This window comes from Mustela nivalis, assembly GCF_964662115.1.
Source record: "Mustela nivalis genome assembly, chromosome: 18".
In the NCBI taxonomy this organism is placed as follows: Eukaryota; Metazoa; Chordata; class Mammalia; order Carnivora; family Mustelidae; genus Mustela; species Mustela nivalis.
This window is the reverse complement of record NC_139037.1, coordinates 54,408,856-54,429,386: the sequence shown is the minus strand read 5'-3', so window position 1 is coordinate 54,429,386 and position 20,531 is coordinate 54,408,856. Positions and strand designations below refer to the sequence as shown.

Here is a 20,531-nt window from a genome sequence, read left to right as displayed (position 1 = left end):
GGCGTGGAACATACAAATCATGAAATGCACACATCTTAAATGTACCATGTAACGAGCGCTGATAATTTTCAGTGACCGCAGAACACATGTTCAAATGGAGGATCCCTGACTCCCTAACCAGTCCCTGGTTGCTGGGCATTCGACCTGTGTCCTGTTTTCCGCCATCATCACCCAGGCTGCAATGAACATCCTCTTGGTCCAGTCTTTGCTTGCCTCCGGGAGTATTGATCCCATCTTGGGGTCCCAGAGAGAACTGTTGGCCCAGAGGACGTACACACTTTTAGGATTGTATTGCTTCTAGTGGGAGAGGCTGGGCCCCTTCTCTGGCCCACCAGCAGTGGGGACGACCCCCTCTGCTGCACTCAGTGGCCACTGCCATGTCCTGGGGCCAATCAGACCTTTGTGCCTATCACCCTCAGCTGCACAGAAGCTCTGCCGCCTCCTGGGACTGGGGGTGACGGACTTCTCCCGCGCCCTGCTCACTCCCCGCATCAAAGTTGGCCGAGACTACGTGCAGAAGGCACAGACCAAGGAGCAGGTGGGTAGGCCTTGGGGGGGGGGGGTAGGAGGGGTGCGGGGAGAGCCAGGCGCCAGGGTCCTGGGCCTTCAGGCAGCGTATGCTGGTTTTTCTCTCACTCAACAAACTTTGGCTGATTGCCCCATGACCAGCTCTGGTTCTGGTGCTAGGATAAAATTAGTGATGGAAACAAAGACCATGCCTTCGTGGAGCTCTAGCCAAAGTAGGGAACAGATCCTAAAAGGAGATATAAGCAGTGAGGCCTTCTATGAAAAAGGGGGTTTCTGTGCCAGGGAAGTCCTCTCTGACAAGGTGATATTTGAGTTTGGACCTAGATAGTTCAAGGCAGAAGGAATGGCTCTGGGGCTGGAGCAGGCTTGGCGAATTGAGAACATCAAGGAGATCAGTGAGGCTAGAGAGCGGAGCAGAGAGGTTGGAAGGGGGCAGATCATGCAGGGTCTTAGGGGACACAGAAAGGAGGTGGGTTTTATTCAGAGTGCAGTAGGACACCAGTGAGAGTTTAAGCCAGGGAGCAACCTGCTTTGGTTTGTCTTTTATAAAGATCCCCTTGTCTACTGCATGGAGAATTGGATCCCGGGGGTACAGGTGGGAACAGGGAGACAAAAGGAGGCTGCTGTCATAGTCCAGAAAAGTGACGATAATGGTGGGACTGGGGAGAAGTGAACCCATGGTAGAGGTTTTCAGAATCCAGCTTTCAGGCAGAGGCCTCTGCCTGGACCCAGGCTGGCCCCTTGAAACAAAGTATTAGGGTGAAGAAGACACAGTGGGGGACATGGGGGCCAGAGATTGGGGGTCACGTGAGAGACCAGGTTCCGCTCTCAGCTGAGGTACTATTGTTGGGATCCATTTTACAGATGAAGAAACTGAGGCACAGAGAGGTTTAGTCACATGCCTGAGGCCACAGAGCTTCTAAGGGGCAGAGTCAGGCTTCAAACCTATGTTGTCAGACTCCAGAGTCCAACCTCTTAACTGTTACGCTGTCAAAATTGGTTCAAGGGTTGGGGGCAGGGAGGATGAATGAACTGATGTGTCCCACGCACTTCACACGCTGCCTGGCGCATAGTAGGGCTCTGAACTGGTTGGTGTTATCATTAATGTCAGAATTCTTGATGAGCTGTGAGGGGACCCCAGTCCACACTAGTGTCTCCTTGCTGGGGGTCAGGCTGGGGCTGCAGGGGCAGGGCCATGCCCTCACCATGTGCCACCCGCACCCCCCCGCCTGCCACAGGCTGACTTTGCACTGGAGGCCCTGGCCAAGGCCACCTACGAGCGCCTCTTCCGCTGGCTGGTCCTGCGCCTCAACCGTGCCTTGGACCGCAGTCCCCGCCAGGGCGCTTCCTTCCTGGGCATCCTGGACATCGCTGGCTTTGAGATCTTCCAGGTCTGCACTTGGTACCAGGCTGGGGCTGGGAGGGCTCTGTCAGCCTGGCTCTCTGTCCTCTCCCTCTGGGTGTCTGCCTCCTCCCTCTGGGTGTCTGTCCACCCAGTCCCCCCGTCACCCACTACCCTGGTCTCTGTCCCCTCTCTCACCTGTCCCCTTACCCCCGCAGCTGAACTCCTTCGAGCAGCTGTGCATCAACTACACCAACGAGAAGCTACAGCAGCTCTTCAACCACACCATGTTCGTGCTGGAGCAGGAGGAGTACCAGCGCGAGGGCATCCCCTGGACCTTCCTCGACTTCGGCCTCGACCTGCAGCCCTGCATCGACCTCATTGAGCGGCCGGTGAGCCTGAGGGTCCTCCCGCCTCCCCAGCTACGAGATCCCAGCCCTTGGCCCGCCTCCAGCCCTGCTGGGGCTTCCGGGCTCAAAACTTGTGTGTGATGGCGTCTGCTTTGTAGATGCATGGCCACTAGATGCTTGGGCCCTGGATATGCCTGCCATGGGACCGGCTTGGGCCAAAGCGCTCGTCAGCAGCTAGAACTGTAACTGTCGTTCTCATGTTCAGTCGTATGTCCTTGTGCCTCTTCCAAGAGCTACAAGTTCGCAGTAACCTAAGTGTCCACTATGTGGGGATCTGACGCCCTCTTCCCTTCTTCTTGGTGCTTAGGCTAACCCCCCCGGACTCCTGGCCCTGCTGGATGAGGAGTGCTGGTTCCCGAAGGCCACCGACAAGTCCTTTGTAGAGAAGGTGGCCCAGGAGCAAGGAGGCCATCCCAAGTTCCAGAGGCCAAGGAACCTGCGGGACCAGGCTGACTTCAGCGTCCTGCACTATGCGGGCAAGGTGGGGGCTGGGCTGGGGCCTGTGGGCAGGGGTGGGGACCACTCGGCTGCAGATGCAGGGAGAATGCAGAGAGAATGCAGGACCCCCCCACCATGTCGCCTGGAACAAGACATTGGCCAGGGCCAGGAAAGCCCAAGGACAACCAGGCATGCTGTCTGATGAAGTCAGCAAAAGCTTGCTCAGGAAGTGGTATTTCCAGGAGGCTTGGAGGGGTGGATAGGAGTTCTCTGCAAGGAGAATTATGTGCGTTTTATACCCTCATTCGGCAAAGACATGCCTTTTGTGTGCTGAGCAAAGCTGGGGCCCCACGCTGGGCATGGTTTCTGCCCTCACAGGGTTCCTGATCTGGGAGAGGGACAAAGACCATGAGAATAAAATGCTGCTAGGTGCTTCGGTGGGGGCAGTGTCAAAGCTGGGAGAAGGAATGCCAGGAGAGGTTTCAGAGGAGAGTAAGGCTCGATTTGGAATTTAAATCAAGGGTCAGCAAACATCTTCTGTACATAGTTTCAGTTTTGTGGGCCAGACAGTCTCTGCTGCAGCTACTCTCTTCTGCCACTGTAGTGCGTAAGACACCCTGGGGAATACATAAAGGAATATATAATTGAGGACCATATTCCAATAAAACTTTATCTATAAAAAGGTGGCAAGGCCGGATTTGGCCTGTGGGCGATCGTTTGCCAATCCATGGCTCAAATGATGAGTAACAGCCAGAAAAGAATGGGTGAAGGATGGGAAGTGCTGTCCAGGGATAAGGAACAGCATACAGAGGCTGTGCTCCATGTCTATCCCTCACTCCCTCTTCCACACATCATCTAAGACCTCCTGGGGGCTCAGCTCTGCCCTGTGGGTTAGACCTGATCCCTGGCCTCAGGGAACCACTGTCTGGTGGGGGGCACATGTGTCGGGGACTGTGCCTGTCAAGACTGACTGGAAGCCTCAGAGCAAAGCCTCAAATACTGGGAAGGAGCCAGCCTTGTGAAAATCCACGGTGAGGGAATCACAGGCGTTGGGAATGGCAGGGGTAAACCTGAGGTGGAAATCAGCTTGCATGTTTGAGGAACAGTGAGGAGCCCAGTGTGGCTGGAATAGAATGGATAAGGAAGAAGTGATGGTGGGGGAGGTTCTCCAGCTGGGTGGAGGACAGATAAGGAAAGTAGAGGGAAAGGGGCCCTACCTGCGGAGGGTGCAGTTCTGGGAATAGACACAAGGTGGCACCGATGCTCTCTGATCCATGGGGAACCCTGCTGGAGCTGGTGCTCTCATAGCTTCTGAGAGGTTCCATGGGAAATTGGGAGAGCTGATGAAGCTGAAGTCTCACCATCTTCCTCTGCCCGGCTTCACCCAGGTCGACTACAAGGCCAACGAGTGGCTGATGAAGAACATGGACCCTCTGAATGACAATGTCGCTGCCCTGCTCCACCTGAGCACAGACAAGCTAACGGCAGAGATCTGGAAAGATGGTGAGGGCCAGCTTCTCCAGGCCCTGTCCCTGGAGCTCTGTGCATCCCTTTCCCCAGCCCACAGTGTGAACACCTTTGCTCTAGAAGCTAAGCTCTAAATGGAAGTTGTCTGCTCGGACGCAGAACTGAGGCGGGCAGGCCAGATGGCCTCCTGGTAGTGCTTCCAATCAGTGACTGAGTGGTTGGTTAGTTGCTGTCTTAAGCCAGTATCATACTCAGTGACAAAACACACTTATCCTTAATCAGAAACAAGATGAGGGTGCCCATAGTCAGCACTGCTGGGAAACAGGGTTTTAGCAATACTAGCCTCTGCAATCAGACTGGAAAGAGAAATAACTATATTGCTATTATAAAGGAAGAGAGAAAGTTATTCATTGTAGATAGCATATAATCCCTAAAAAAGAAAAAAATCAAGAGATTTGACTGAACAAGAATTAATCACAAGAGAACTCAGCAACATGGTGTTTTTATAGATTAGTCAGCTTTGGGGCTTTGCTTTTTTGGCTCTCACAAAGTTCCCGTCAGAGCCCCCAGGGAAGAAGAAAGGAATGACAGATCACGATGTCATTTGGGAGAGCTTTCCTGCTGCAACAAGGCTCATGTGGGTTTAGCCATCAGTCTTTCTGGAATGGCCTTTCTGGGAGGCACGGGCAGAAAAGCCGAATGTCTTTGGCATGAACCCTGTAGTTTTCCAAACCTTGTCCACCACTCTCCATCCTTAGAGGAGAGGTGATTTTTTTTTTTAAAGAATTTATTTATTTGACAGAGAGTGAGAGAAGGAGAGAAAGCACAAGTGGGGGGAGCAGCAGAGGGAGAGGGGGAAGCAGGCTCCCCGCTGAGCAGGGAGCCCGATGCGGGACTCGATCCCAGGATCCTGAGATCATGACCCAAGCCGAAGGCAGACGCTTAATCCACTGAGCCACCCAGGTGCCCCAAGGAGAGGTGATTTTAACAACCAGTGGAACCAGCATCTTGGTTTCTCCCAATTCAAGGCTTCCAGAATCTGTCAGTTTGCCTTAGCCTTTTTCTTGACATGAAAAGTGAAGTTGTGAGTACCAGCCCAGGCAATGAGACAAGAGAACAAAATAAGCAAACGTGTGCTTCCCAGACGAACTCATGGAACAAAGGGTGTGAGGTGCCTCAATGGTGGTGAGCTGGTTTTAGACCGAGAGATCTGATAATGGTGTCTTGTGTGGTTTATACATGATGGACCGACAAGCAGGGTTTGATGTCCAGTAACAGGCAGATTACACAACAAGAATCCTCTCTTCAGCCTGAAAAATCCTTCCACACCGACACACTGACACTTCTTCAAAAACTGTGTCCCATTCAAGGACACAGCACGCTCCCCCACCACTGTGATCCCTCACATCTCACATCTCATAGGTGCCCAGCCCCACAGGGGTTTCAAGAGTGAAGTGGAAGTTGGGAAGCCTTTTGAATCCTGGACTCGAACTTGGCACAGTGCTATTTCCTCCACGACTCTCCTGAACAAAGCAAATCACAACAGCCCAGACTCAAGGAGCTGCTGCAAGTCACAGGGAGGGACAGGGACAGTGGCTGTTTGTGCATCAATCTCTATGACAGCTTCCCTGAGCTCAGAGTCAGGTGCTCGGCGTCCTGGTAGCCCAGGGGGGAAGGCGAATGAGACAGGCTCTCCTCAGAGAGGCAACCTCAACAAACTGGGGAGGAGTATTGAGCTACCTGGCAGCCAGGGCAAAAAGGAATATGTAATGAAACAGACAGATTTAACCTCTAGAGAGATTTTTTTCCCCCTTGGCATTAAATTCTCATAAAGGTCGTTCATCCTTTCAGTCACCTTTGTTGCCCTCAGTGGTAGACACAAAGGCAAATGGGACAATCCCCCTGGCTTTAGAAGTTCACGGTCAGCACTGAAGTTTTCCCTCTTGCTTTGCCTGGTGCTGTTGACTAATAATGCTCTCTTTTTTTTTTCTGCCACCTTCCCTCTCTCTCCTCCCTTCTCTTGCTGTTCCTTTTACATCTCCTGCCCCATCTCTCTGCCCCTCCCCTCATCTGTCCTCACCTCCCCCGCCAAGAATATGGGGGTTTCCAGCAATTCGCTTTTCTTGGCTCCTTCCCACTGTCACCCCCAGGATCTTCAGGGAGGCGCGGCTCTGCCATTTCTCCGTCAGGGGGTGGGTGTTGCTGTGCATCCATGGGTGAGATTTGCTGGCCGAGGAGGGTGGGTCTGTCAGACCGGGTACCTGACTTTGAATGTCTGTCCCCTCTCCTCTACGTGGAGGACTCTTGCCTTTCTCCCCCTTCCTTGGTGCTTCCCTCAGCAGTTTCCAGACTTTCCATAGCAGCACATGCCTTCTAACTAGACCGCATGTAAGGGGACAAGCAATTATGATAATACCAGCTGGTGTTTACTAAGCACTTAGTATGTGCAAAGCCCGTTTATGATTACGAAGCCCTAGAATCCACTGAACAACCCAGAGAGGCAGGTGTTAGTACTACTAACCCCATGATACAGAGGACACTGAAGTCCTGAGAGGTTATGTCACCTGCCTGAGGTCACACAGCCATTAAGGGACAGAGTTGAGATTTGAACCTGTGACCTCAGGTCCCAGATCCTCTGTTTTCCTCCATGCTGTAAGAACTTCATTATCCTTTTGATGGTAGCTGGGAGTTTGGCAGTGAGAGGGAGCATTAAATCTGGGGAGGAAGAGACCATAGGTGAGCCCCGCTGCACACCAGGCCCTGCCCGGAAGTCAGATTTACCTGGTTGACCCTCCTTATTGAGGGCTGCAGGACATCAGGGTCCACCCCACCTGCAGAAACCTGGCAGGATTTAGAACAGAATTGGAGGGGAAGGAGGAGGTATTTCTCACTAGCTGAAGTGACACCATCAAATGACAAGATCAGACCATACTGGGAAATTGGTTCAGTGAAGGCAGTCTGTCTTCTTTGACACACTGCACATAAAACCCAGGCTTTATTACATTTTTTAGTGGGACATCGTTTTAAGTTCCTAAAAAATGCCACAAGCTGCGTTCAGGATCTCCAGCACCCTGTGTCTGCCTGTAAAACGGGAATGGTTCTTCTAGGCAGAGAGGAAGTGCTCGGTAAGCCTGTGCTGTCATCATCGGCACCTGTGGATAAGGAGTGTGGAGATGGAGATCTCATCCTTGAGAAGATGAGAGGTCAGAGGCCAGGGTCCTTGAGGGCTCACCCTGGCTGGGTTCAAATCCTAGAGCTGCATTTTCTAAGCTGTGTGGCCTCAGGTGCCATCTTCCACCTCTCTGAGCCTCCTATCTGAGTTTACAAAGCAGTCCAGGGGGCTGACAACACCTATCTTAGCAGTGTTTCATATGTAAAGCACCAGGTCCTAGCAAGGACAAGATCCCTGAACTTCAACCAAGTTTAACCAGGCCACCTACAACTGACGCCTGACCCCCTTCTTCCTCTGCCTCTGTTTCCTCTTCCCATAGTGGAGGGCATCGTGGGGCTGGAGCAGGTGAGCAGCCTTGGGGATGGCCCACCAGGGGGCCGCCCCCGCCGGGGCATGTTCCGAACAGTGGGACAGCTCTACAAGGAGTCCCTGAGCCGCCTCATGGCCACACTCAGCAACACCAACCCCAGCTTCGTCCGCTGTATCGTCCCCAACCATGAGAAGAGGGTAAGTGATCAGCCTGGGAAGGGGGGGCAACTCCGGCAGCGGGTAAAGGCCTGGCCACTGACCTTGGCTGGAGCCTGGCTCACCTCGGACTGGGTGTGTGACCTTGACCAAGTCGCTTTCCCTCCCAGGCTCAGTGCTCCGTTAGGAAAACTTACTCATTCAATTCATGGGACTTAAATTTTATTGAGCACCTATTAAGGGTCAGGTGTTGGGGATACTTTCGAGAGAAAAGCATGGACAACTCCTATTCTCACAGTCTGAGAGGGAGCACAGACATTCAACTGAGCAACCATAATGAATGTCCGATTGAATTTGTAGGGGTAGGTATCCCCTACAGTTTAATCTGGTCTGTGAAGTCAGGGAAGCCTCCCTGGAGGAGGTGGTGATTGAGCCATGAAGGATAAGTGGTATGCTGAGGAGAGAACAGCTTGTGCAAAGGTCTGGTGGGAGATTGGGGCATGAAAGGTACAGGGGATGGAATGAAGGCTGTTGGGGCTGGGGGTGTCATGTCAGGGTAGGGAGACCATGCCTGGCTTCCCAGGCCACCAAAAGATTTTCTTGTTAGGACAATCAGAGAATGGGCCCTGTAGAGAAGGGTCAATATGGGTGGAAAATGAAATACAGCAATAAGTGCCCAAGGCTTCTCCTGTCCTCAGAAAATAGAAACTATAGTTCCTGTGTGTGTGTGTGTGTGTGTGTGTGTGTGTGTGTGTGTGTGTCTGGTGTCTGCTGATACTATATCCTATCAAATCTAGGATACATTTGTTTCTCACACTTTAGCATCTCTGAAGTTAGGTGGGGGGTGGCCTGCAATCAATGGCCTGTCAGAAGATGATTGACAGGAGTTGGTCTTTCTTGACAGTATATAAAGTAACAGCATGTTTTGCAACTGATGGAGGCTTGTATTTGATGAAATACCGTGCATAGATTCACCCATTTCTCCAAGGAGCCCTGGTTCTTTTCCATGAATGGTGTTTGGAATCTAAGGATCTGGGTGTTAGGTATGCTCAGTGGTATTAGAACTTCTCAGCAAACAGCTTCGTATATACACACAAGTGCATAAACATTCACAAACATACTTTTTTTCTTAAGTCATCTCTACACCCAACGTGGGGCTCGAACTCACGACCCCAAGATCAAGAGTCATGTGCTTCTCCGACTGAGCCAGCCAGGCACCCCCGTATACACACATTTATATCTATATTGATTTCTATAAATATCTCTACATATGGAAAACTCTGAGTTCACACCAATGTGCCAAGTTCTCAATATCCCAAAGTTCATTGTAACTTTTTCCTCATACAAATTTGTAACTCTTTGTGTGTGTGTGTGTAATAGTGAGAAACTTGGATCCTACAAAATACTACACATTTATGTGTTTTCTCAGTCCCTTTTCATGTAATCCATCTCTTGGCCCTCCTGACACCTCCCACACTCAAGCCTGCACAATATTTTGTAAGAGAGTGGGATGGAAGAGGGAAGAAGACATCAATGTGAGACCATCCTATTTATCATTTCTGACTACAGCTCTCTCCAGCTATTTCCTTGGGGCTGTTTTGATCAAGAGACAGTCAACTAAGGTGGCTTAAGCAAAAACGAGAATGTATGAACTCACTTGATTGAAATTCCATGGTGGGGTTCAGTTATAGCTGTATCTAGGTGTGCAAATGGGGTGTCAGGGATCTTTTTCCTTTGCTTGGCTCTGTGTTGACTTCATTCTGAAGGTATCTCATTTTTGCTCTCTTTCTTTCTCTTATTCCCCTCAGGGTGGCAAGGGAGCCCCTAGTAGCTCCCAACTTTGGTTCTCCCAGTTCAGCAACCCTGGAGGAAAAGGTGGGGCTCTTGCCCAGTGTCCTCATTGGTCTAGGATGGGTCTTGTGCCTACCCCAGAACCACATACTGTGATTGGCCAGGCCTGGGTCATATGACCATGTGTGGCTCCAGTATCCCACTAAAAGCTGTAGGGGAGAGTTAGTTCTCTCCCACAGTAGTGAAGCCTTATTGCTAAGAAAGGGGGACACCTATAGTAATAAAAGGAAAATCCGTTTTGCCACAACATTAACAATCTGAGGGAAGAGACTTTTATCTGCTTTTTCATTGTTGAGTCCCCAGTGCCTCAAACAGTGCTTGGCAGATATTCAATAAATGTTTGACAGTTGCATAAATATAAGATATATATGCTTCAGTGGCCCCATAAAAAGATCCAGAATGGCGGTTCTTGTGTTTTAATACCCCTCCTGAGACATTCACGTTTTATTCTGGGCTGTGGCCTGGATGTTGGATTTTGGTTTTTTGGTGTTTTGTTTTGTTTTTAAAGCTTCCCAGAGGGTGCTAGTTTACAGCCAGGGTTGAAGAACAACTGATCTAGAAGGTTCTGTAAGAAACTGGGGATTGTGGAGCACCTGGGACGCTCAGTCAGTTAAGAGTCCGACTCCTGATTTCAGCTCAGGTCTTGATTTCAGGATGATCCCAGGGTCATGAGTTCAAGCCTGGGGCATTGGGCTTCATGCTGGGTGTGAGGCCTACAGAAAGAAAGGAAGAAAGGGAGGGAGAGAGGAAGGAGGGAGGGAGAGGGAGAGAAGGAAGGAGGAGAGGAGGAAAGAAAGAATGAAGAGGGAAGGAAGGAAGAAAGAAAAAGAGATAAGAGAGAAAAAAAACTGGGGATTGTGTTCCCACTCTGGGGGCCTGGACAAGACAAGAGACCTCTTTAAGAATGTCATTTAAATTTTTGTACTGTTTAGATTTTTTTTAAGAAGCAATTTAAAATGAAAAAAGGCAACAGAAGTTAGCTACTCCAAAATATTGATGCATGGTGTTATTTACACATCACCTTTCCAGGGAGGCCATTCACCAACTATCCCCCGTGCAAATTCAGCACTCCCTGCCCTCCCTGGGGCTCTTTCTGCCTTAGCACACACTTATTGTTCCCGTCCTATGTTGACTTAGTGACTAATTTCTTGTCCTCATTGTCAGCCTCTGCAGCTGGACAATGAACTCCCCCAGGGCAGGCATCTCTACCTGGCGGGCAGTAGGTGCTCAGGAAATTATAGGTTGACCCGTGCGAAATCGCCAATGATTTCTGACCTGCCGGTAGGGCCAGCCCTGGTTTCCCCAGGCGGCTGCCGTCGGTGCGAGGCGCCCCCGTGTGGCCGCCACCAACACCGTGGGTCTGCCCTGCTCTCTGCAGGCAGGCAAGCTGGAGCCTCGGCTGGTGCTGGACCAGCTGCGCTGCAACGGCGTCCTGGAGGGCATCCGCATCTGTCGCCAGGGCTTCCCCAACCGCATCCTCTTCCAGGAGTTCCGGCAGCGGTGAGTGCGGTGGGGCGCCGCGGGGTGGGGCTTGGGTTGAGAAGCTCTCCCTCCCCCCTCCCCATATCTGCATCCAAATCCCCCCACTGCCACTTCTGAGTCTGGGGAGTCCAGGCAAGTTGCTTTGGCTCCTGTCTCAGCTTTCTCCTCTGTGGAAAGGGAGAGCAGGACCCGGCTTAGGGCGCTCCCAAGGGAAAGACTGCCTTCTGTGGTAGTCCCTGGGTGACGAGCTGCATTTCTTTACAAATGCAATAGGAAGGGATAGGACAGAAAATACCAGAGTTTAAGAAGCAAGTCATATGGGAAAAAAAGAAGAAGAAGAAGAAGAAGCAAGCCATAGGGGCCCCTGGGTGGCTCAGTCTGTGAAGCTTATGACTCTTGGTTTTAGCTCGCGTCGTGATCTCTAGGTCATAAGATTGGGCAAGCATTGGACTTTGTGCAGAGTGTGGAGCTGGCTTGACTTTCTCTGTCTTCTTCTCCCTCTGACCCTCTCCCTACCCATCAACCCCTACTTATGCACACGTGTGCTCTCTTTCTCTCTAAAAAAAAAGAAATTATTAAAAATCCAGTTACTGGGGCACCTGGATGGCTCTGTTGCTTGAGCGTGTGCCTTTGGCTCAGGTCGTGATCCTGGAGTCCCAGGGTTGACCCCAGCCTTGGGCTCCCTGCTCAGTGGGGAGTCTGCTTCTCCCTCTGTTCCTCCCCCTCCTTGTGCACATGTGTGCTCGCTCTCCCTCTCTCAAAAGTAAATCAATAATCCAATTCCTCCATTGGCCGGGCCACATCTCACGGGCTCAGCAGTTAAATTTGGCCAGCAGCTTCTCTGTTGGACAGTGCAGCTCTGAGATGGCTGCTCAAAGTGTGGTCCCCGGGACCAGCAGCATGAGTGTCACTGGACAGCCTGTCAGATATGCACATGTTCAGACACCACCCCAGACTTACGGAATTAGGATCTGCATTTTAATAACCCACCCCTGGTGACTGAGCAACCCTGATATACACATGTGCACGCGCACACACACGTTTCTCAACCACCGGTCATAAAATAAGTTGTATTAACATAGGACATGTATTATGTCTATGATGTGTGTGTGTATACATTGTATTTATAATATGTATGATGTTTTCTGGAATGTCGAGATCCAGGGAAGGGCACAGCAGGGACGTGTTTAGGAACCGTATCCCGTTTTATTTGCGCTTTGAGCTTGAGAAACAGCTGCCGCCCAGTGCTTAGCTCAGGGCCTGACCAATAATAAGTCTTCAGAGGCAGCAGCTGTCACTGGCGGGTGTTCTCACCTTTCCACTCTGAGCCCCGCCGTGTTCCGCATCTCAGTGGTGCTGGTGGGGTGAACCCTCATAATCAGCTCGTGGTGGGTGTCCAAGTTTGGCAGCTCCCAGAGCCAGTGCTGCCATTGGCAGTATTAACACTCTTAGCCCAGGGTGTGGTGCTCTGTAAATGCTCGAATGTTCTCTCTTCATACTGTTTGTATCATCATCATCATCGTTACTGCTGTTTGTCGCTTGGAGCGCAGTGTGGGCCGTGGCAGGAGCTGTGACAGCGTGATGTAACTCCTCCCCTCCCCCCACAGATACGAGATCCTGACGCCCAATGCCATCCCCAAGGGCTTTATGGATGGGAAACAGGCCTGTGAGAAGATGGTGAGTATGGGGCAGAGCCTAGGCTGTAGGTGTGTACGTGTGCATGTACAGGGGCCCTGGCAGTGGAAGAGGGGAGCTGGGACCTCCCTCTCCTTGTCCCTCCTCTTCACCACCCCTCTCCAACCCCTCACAGATCCAGGCCCTAGAACTGGACTCCAACCTCTACCGTGTGGGACAGAGCAAGATCTTCTTCCGGGCAGGTGTCCTGGCCCAGCTGGAAGAGGAGCGGGACCTAAAGGTCACAGACATCATCGTGTCCTTCCAGGCAGCCGCCCGGGGATACCTAGCTCGCAAGTAGGGCACCGTGCCTGGGTCCTGTTGGCCAAGGCTTGGGGGCGGGGGCAGGGAAGGGTTGAACAGAGGCTCCAGGGGTCAGGGCCTCCAAAATAGTGGAAGGGCCGGGAAACAAAGGGGTGGAGTCACCAGATGCTCAGACTTCTTGCTTCTACAGTCCCCGAGGGTCTCTGTAGACCAGGTCTGGTGCTGAGCAGTGCTGGAGACACAGGGAGGAGCTAGGCTTGGCCATAGGCTGACCAACCGTCTTGCATCACCCGGGACTGGAGGATCCCCAGGGTGCATGGTTTTCAGGGCTAAAGAAAGCCTGTGGCAAACAGGGCGTGGTGATCACCCTACCGGCCAGTGCCTCAAGGGACTCCACTCTGGACGGGGAGACGTACATGGGCACATGTCACAGTCTGGAGCTTTGATGGTCTCCCATGTGAAGTGTGGCGACCCTCCAGCAGACTAGATTGCCTTCAGGTCATACACCCGATGACCAGAGAGACAAAGGAGGATGGGACAGGTGCTGCGGGCAGGAGCGACAGCTGGTTCAAAGGCCCAGGGACACGGGAGCCTGACACGTCTCAGGAATGTCAGAAGTTTGTAGGACAGTCTCCTTCTCCCTTGAAACAGCCCAGAGGGAGGATCAGAGAATAAAGGACTCCCCTAAACACCAGGCCGAGCGGCAGGGAACTTGTCCAGGGGTGCTGGGGAGCCATGGAAGAGCTGTGAGCAGGGGAGGGGAGGGTAAGCTCTGGGGTATAGAAAGACCCCCTCAGAAGACAGGTTGGGGGTGGACTGGGGGGAAGAGACTGAGAGGTTGGGGTAAGGGTCCAGGCGGGGGAAGAGGAGGCCTGAACTAGGGTTGTGGGAACAGAGAGCAGGGGACACAGCCGAGAGAGTCAAGGGTCGAAGGACTGACAGCCTGTATGCAATAGGACCTGCCAATCGTAGAGGGCGTTTGCACACAGGAGGCTCTTAACGATGGTTGACTAAGTGAAGGGAGCTATGTTGTCTTGTGAAGGGGACAGGCCGAAAAGAGCTGAGCCTTTACTCTCCCCCTTGCCCGCCTGTCTCTCCTCTCAGAGCCTTCCAGAAGCGGCAGCAGCAGCAGAGCGCCCTGCGTGTGATGCAGAGAAACTGTGCCGCTTACCTGAAGCTGAGACACTGGCAGTGGTGGCGGCTCTTCATCAAGGTGAGGGCACCTGGGGAAGTAACCTGAGCAGCAAGGAGACAGCACCTTGGGTCCAGGGCTGCTCGGGCAAGTGGTTTTCTTTGTTTGGGCCTCAACTTTCTGCATCTGTAAAATGGGACCAATCAGCTCAACCTTTGTTAATCAGGATTCTTTGGTAGAGACCCCAAAAATCTGACTCAAACCAACATGAGTAAAAGATTCTGGACAGCTTCAGGAAAAGCTGGATCCAGGGCTGAGTCAGGGGTCCCAGAGAACCCCTCAGATTCAGTGACTCACTGGGAGGACTCACAGAGCTTAGAGAAGCTGTTATCCTCAAAGTTGTGGTTTATTACAGTGAAAGGCAAGAGAGATTAAAGTCAGCAAAGGGAAAAGGAGCACTGAACAGAGCTCGGGAGGGACCAGGCACGAGCTTCCAGTTGTCCTCTCAACACGGAGTCATGTGGACAGTGCGTAATTCTTCCAGAAACAGTGTGTGACAACGCATATGGGCTGTTGCCAACCAGGGAAGCTCCCCGAGTCTCAGTGTCCAAGCTTGTCATTAGGGGTCAGTCTCACAGGCACGGCTGATCCCCCCCATGCAGTTGATTTCACTCAGTCTCCAGCCTCTCCAGAGGTCAAGTTGATACCACGGGGGCCAAGAACCCCAGGTAACAAAGTCCATCTTATCAGTCAGAATGTTCCAAGAGCTTGGAGATTATCTTCCAGGAGCCAGGCAAGGGCCAGGCCTTTCAGTGACAGAGGCAGGGTTTGGACAGCCCGGGCCCGCTGAGTCAACCCTTTATGCCACAAGGGCCCAAACAGTGATATCAGAGTGATTTGTGTCTCCCATCTGGCTTTTTCTCCCAGGTGATGCCCTGTAGGCTTTTTCACACGGGTGCCACCAGTCCACTGAGACTTGTCCCCTGGCCGGCTAGGCCAGCATGGACTTCTATCCCAAAGCTCCCGCTAGATTCTCAGGTTTGACTCACCCTTGGTCAGCTGGGGTCATGTGACCTGACCACCCAAGGACTTGTCACAACACATCACATAAGCCAGGCTGGTAATCACACGCCCGCCTGGAGCAGAAGGGCAGAGCCGGGTCATCAGACCCCTGTGAGCATGGCAGTGTGTCCCCCCAGTGAGAAACTAGAGAGGAGGAAGGAAGGTCGAAATTTGGAGGCAAAAAACCCAGCCATTCAGTGTAATTCTGAGTGTGGTGTGAGAGTGCTCAGCCTCTGGGCCCTCAGCCAGTGTCACTTGAGCACCTGCTATGTGCCAGTCACCTTTGGGGGATCATGATAAAATGGTGAATAAAAACAAAGTCCTGCTCGCCCCATGGGAGAAAGCTGGCCTGCCCCAGGCCTTGGGAGTGGGGGTTGACTGCTTCTAAGAGGAATATAAAATTATAGCCGTGATAAATGCCACCAGCTAGGGCAGAAGAGACTATGATTAGAGAAAGAACCAAGGAGAGTTGGGAGGAACCGAACAGGAAGCCAGCCATGCGACAGCAATGATCAGAGCGGATCCCGCTCAGCAAAAGGGGAGTGTGTCCTTTCGGTGCCACTGATCCGAGTCACACCACGGACAGTGCATCCCTCCCATCCCTCCCTCGGGGCCGGGACTCGACTTTGAGAGACATTGTGTTACAGAACGGGCGGCGCCGGCATCTCGTCGCCCCCGGTTAGTTTAGCGAAGGAGGAACACATTTCGTGCCTGTGCTGCGGGCCTTAGCCTTGAACTGTTCGAGGCTCTTCGTAGTGTCAGCTCATTCACCCATCGCGAAAACCCCGTAGCACAGGGGCTGTTCCCATCCCGGATCCATGGATGAACACGCTGCCCTGTGGCTCAGGAGCTGCCGCCCAGTGCTTACTCTGCTCCTGGGCCACGTGGAGCCCGCCGTTCCCACCTTTACCTCTCCCCTCCCCCGACTCAGGTGAAGCCGCTGCTGCAGGTGACCCGGCAGGACGAGGTGCTGCAGGCGCGGGCACAGGAGCTGCAGAAAGTGCAGGAGCTGCAGCAGCAGAGTGCCCGCGAGGTGTGTGAGCTCCAGGGCCGCCTGACACAGGTAAGGGGCGGGGCCGGGGGCGGAGCCAGGGTGTGGGGGCGGGGCTCCCGACTGAGCCGCAAGGCGCGGGGATCCTGCAGATCCTAGATGCTCAGGGGACTGGAGAGGGGCAGGCCAGGGGCGGCCTTGTGGCGGGGCAAGCAGAGAGGAAGACAGGCGGTGAGCTTTCCATTGACCATGTTTTTCTGGTGTCTTCTAAGTAATGTTGAAACAAAACCCTTTTTTGAGCATTTTCCTGTTTGCTTTTACTGAGTTATTTCCTTTGGTTAGATTTCTAGGCGTAGAAGTGTTAAATGAAATGTGAGATGGTAGAAAGGCCTCTCCGGGGCTATTTGGAGGGTGGCCTGGAGAGGGAAAGACTGGAGGCGGGGAGGCCGGGGAGGAGGCTGGAGAGAGTTCACTGGGAAAGGATAAGGCTCAAGCTCTGGGGAGAAGGGAGGTGGGGGAGAGGGAGGCACCTAGGGGTCTGACTTGATGACTGTGTGGGGGAGGAGGTTGAGGGCATCCTGAGATGGGGACCTAGATGGAAAATCCTCCAGGTCCCAAAGGTCAAAGCAAATCAGGAGGCAGAAGGCAGGAGGGACTTGGATTGCTCCATGGAGACTGCTCTGGGAGCACTGCCTGCTGAGTGCTGACCTCCCACCCTGTCCCCAGCTGGAAGAGGAGCGGGCCCGCCTGGCAGAGCAGCTCCGAGCAGAGGCAGAGCTGTGTGCCGAGGCCGAGGAGACACGGGGGCGGCTGGCAGCTCGCAAGCAGGAGCTGGAGCTGGTGGTGACCGAGCTGGAGGCCCGCGTGGGCGAGGAGGAGGAGTGTAGCCGCCAGCTGCAGAGTGACAAGAAGAGGCTGCAACAGCATATACAGGTCTGGCCCCTGTGTGCCCACCGACCACCTCACCCCATGCCCTTCTGTCTACCCTGACAATCTTTGCTTCTCCAAACCATGTCTCATTGGGCCATGAATTTGCAGAAAACTCAACTCAAAGTGATTAGGCCCAAAGAATACTCCTTTGGTTCAAATAATGGAAGACTTGAGAATGCATAAGCTTCAGGCATGGCTGGATCCAGGTGCCAAGGTGATATCCTTTGTATTCTTTCTCTCTCCATCCGGTCCATTTGCCTCTAGGCTGCAGCATTCCCAGGCAGGCCACGCTCCCTTGGTTTCCCCTTCAAAATCCACTATGTACTTTACCTCTCCATCCAGATGCTCAAGTTTCACCGACAGTATTCATCTGCATTTACGTTTTATGATCTCTTCCCTTGAAAAAAGTAGATCGAGGTACCCAAGTTATGCCAAACATATTTGAAAATTTTTCAGTGATTTAAGTGAGCGTCTGGTTTTAAATTTAAAATAAATAAAATTAAATAAGTTTGAAAATTCAGTTCCTCAGTCATACTGACCACATTTCAAGAGCTCAGTAAGGGTTTTAATTACCTCCTCTTTATCTGCATGTAGGGGAGGGATTCTGCCCTATAGTTATGGAGATGGCCTAACACCATGCCACAGAGAGCCACACATGGGTTGCACTCAGGAGTGAAAAGAACAGGTCACAGCTGTGGGAGGCGGCTTTGTAGTAACAAAAGGATGGGGTGACCTCTGGTTCCTACAGGGAGATGTGATGGGTTAGTTTGAATAACTCCAGGGCTGTCAGGTAGCTGGAGTCCACTCTGTCGGCAGAAGCTGGCCCTGTGCCTGGTCCCTGTGATATATACTGTTATGTGGCCAGTAGACCTCATCTGTGGGAGTAGAGTGGGAGGAGGAGGACGTGTGGGTAAGCCATTACAGATCCTCCCGATAGCAGGGAGCAAGCAGCACCTAATACCGCATCCTTTTTTCTTTAAAGATTTTAAAATATTTTTAAATTTTAAATAATTTTAAAATTTAATTAATTAATTTTAATTTTAATTAATTTTAAATATTTTAAAATATTTTTATGATATTAAAATTTTTAATATTTTTATATTTTAATTTTTTAAATATTTAAAATTTTACATATTTTAATTTTAAATATTTTATTTTCTTCAAAGACACTTTTATTTTTTAAAGATTTTATTTATTTATTTGACAGACAGAGATGACAAACAGGCAGAGAGGGAGGCAGAGAGAGAGGGGAGAGAGGGGAAAGCAGGCTCCCTGCTGAGCAGAGAGCCTGACGTGGGGCTCAAATATGCAATACAGTGCTAAAACCACAGTTGTACTATTACATCCCCTGGATTTATTTATTTTATAACTAGAAGTGTATACTTTTTTACCCCCTTCCCCCCTCACTTCAGTGACCCTCTCTTCCCCCAACAACCACTTGTCTCTTCTCTGTATCTGTGAGCTCAGTGTTTTGTGTGTTTTTGGTTTTGTTTTTTAGATTCCACACATGAGTGAGATCATAGGCTATTTGTCTTTCTCTGACTTCTCTCACCTAGCACAATGCCCTTGATGTCCGTCCATGCTGTCACCCAATATCGAATCTTAATTTCCAGTCCCGCATCACATGTTGCTACAAGGGGCAGTGCCCATCTCTATGATGTGCTAGTTTATTTTTATTGTTTATCATCTTCCCGCACACAAAGGAATGTCATTTCCATAAGGACAAAGATGTGTATCTATTTTTGGTGCCTCGAACAGGGCTTGGCACACACAGGGCCCTCAGGGAAGGCTCAGGGGAGAATGAAATGAATGAATGAAACAGGGAGACCAGTGAAGGTTTGCTCCTTCCCAGTCTCACCCAGAGTGTGGACCTGTCTGAGCCACAAGCCCTCAGGGTTTGGGACCGTCCCCTCCACCCCGTCCTTCCCATCACACCCCAGTCTCCAGCCCCTGGATCCTCATCCCTGCCCTCGCCCCTCTCCAGGAGCTGGAGAGCCACCTCGAGGCCGAGGAGGGGGCGCGACAGAAGCTGCAGCTAGAGAAGGTGACCACGGAGGCGAAGCTGAAGAAATTTGAGGAAGACCTGCTCCTCTTAGAAGATCAGAATGCAAAGCTGAGCAAGGTCGGTGGCCTGTGGGCCCCCAGGGGCAGGGGCAGTGGCGCTTGGGGGCACATGGGTCTCTGCCTGTCCCCCAGCTGGTGCCACCTCTAGGGGTTCTCCAGCTCTCAGTCTCAGCTATGTCTCCCTTCCACCCTTGTTCATCCATCACACCTTCACTTCCCCTTTGTCACACCTTCCCCTGCCGGTATTTTTGAGCAACTACTGTATGTCATTACCCATGGCTGGTAGATCATAAGACATGCCCCCCGCCTTCAAGGCCACACAGCTGGAGACAAACACCATCTCATTATAGCCCGTCCTTCTGTGGGTCAGCTGGGGCTCAGTCGGGGCTCTCGGAGGCTGTCATTGTGACGTGGGGGCCGGGTGCGGATGTCTGCGGTCTCCGTGCCCCTTCATGTGGCTTCTATCCCCACAGGAGAGCCTGAGTTTCTTACATGGCAGCTCAGGGCTCTAAGAAGGTCAAGCAGAAACATCCAGGCCGCTTAAAGTATTAAGCCTGGAACTGACATGGCATTGCTTGCTCCCAATTCTATAGATCAGGGGTTAGCAAACATCTTCTGTAAAAGGTCAGATAGCAAATATTTCACACGTTCCCAACCCCTGTGTTTCTGTCACGAGCGCTCAGTTCTGCTGACGTAGCGTGAAAGCAGCCACAGACAGTATATAATTGAATACGTGTGACTGTGCCCCAATAAAACTTTATTTATAAAAATAGGTGGTGGGCCAGATTGGGCCCACACACTGTGGTTTGCAGACCATTGAGCTTAAAGCAGTCAGAGGCTCAGCCCAGACTCAAGCGGGTGGGAAATCAGGCTCTATCCCTGGGTGGGGACATGGCAGAGAATCCGCTGCCCTCTTTGACCTGCCACAGCCAGGACTAGGCTAGGCACAGGGGGAGACGGCATTGAACTGACTGGAAAACCATCTGTGTCCTGACAGGGGGATGGGGGAAAGGGGTGCTAGATGAGACACCACAGAAAATAAATGTAACCACACATTGTGACTTAATTATGAACTGTGAGAAAAGAACAGAAGACTATGGAGGAGGACAGGTCCCTCACCTGTCCTTGGGGTAGTCAGAGCAGGCTTCTCGGAGACAAAGATATCTGAGTTGAGAGGTAAAGGATGCACAGGGGTTTCTTCACAGAATGTTCCTTTTGGTACAATGGCTATTCCATTCTACACTCTTTTACTTCTTTCT

General features: G+C 51.8%; 1 protein-coding gene across 8 annotated transcripts in view; it reads left to right on the top strand.

Annotated features, from left to right (window-relative positions):
- Positions 1–20,531, top strand: part of MYH14 (myosin heavy chain 14) — a 93,804-nt gene that overhangs the window by 43,469 nt on the left and 29,804 nt on the right. For 4 of the 8 annotated variants that reach the window (XM_082710195.1, XM_082710194.1, XM_082710193.1 and 1 more), the window contains exons 12-25: positions 420–538; positions 1,767–1,919; positions 2,089–2,262; positions 2,588–2,761; positions 4,107–4,221; positions 6,279–6,377; positions 7,677–7,864; positions 11,052–11,173; positions 12,763–12,832; positions 12,966–13,126; positions 14,198–14,306; positions 16,219–16,350; positions 17,005–17,211; positions 19,193–19,330. In XM_082710195.1, the coding sequence (XP_082566321.1) occupies positions 420–538; positions 1,767–1,919; positions 2,089–2,262; positions 2,588–2,761; positions 4,107–4,221; positions 6,279–6,377; positions 7,677–7,864; positions 11,052–11,173; positions 12,763–12,832; positions 12,966–13,126; positions 14,198–14,306; positions 16,219–16,350; positions 17,005–17,211; positions 19,193–19,330 (1,961 nt within the window). The remainder of the gene's footprint in view (positions 1–419; positions 539–1,766; positions 1,920–2,088; positions 2,263–2,587; positions 2,762–4,106; positions 4,222–6,278; positions 6,378–7,676; positions 7,865–11,051; positions 11,174–12,762; positions 12,833–12,965; positions 13,127–14,197; positions 14,307–16,218; positions 16,351–17,004; positions 17,212–19,192; positions 19,331–20,531) is intronic. The other 4 variants (XM_082710197.1, XM_082710196.1, XM_082710199.1 and 1 more) reach the window with 1 other exon arrangement.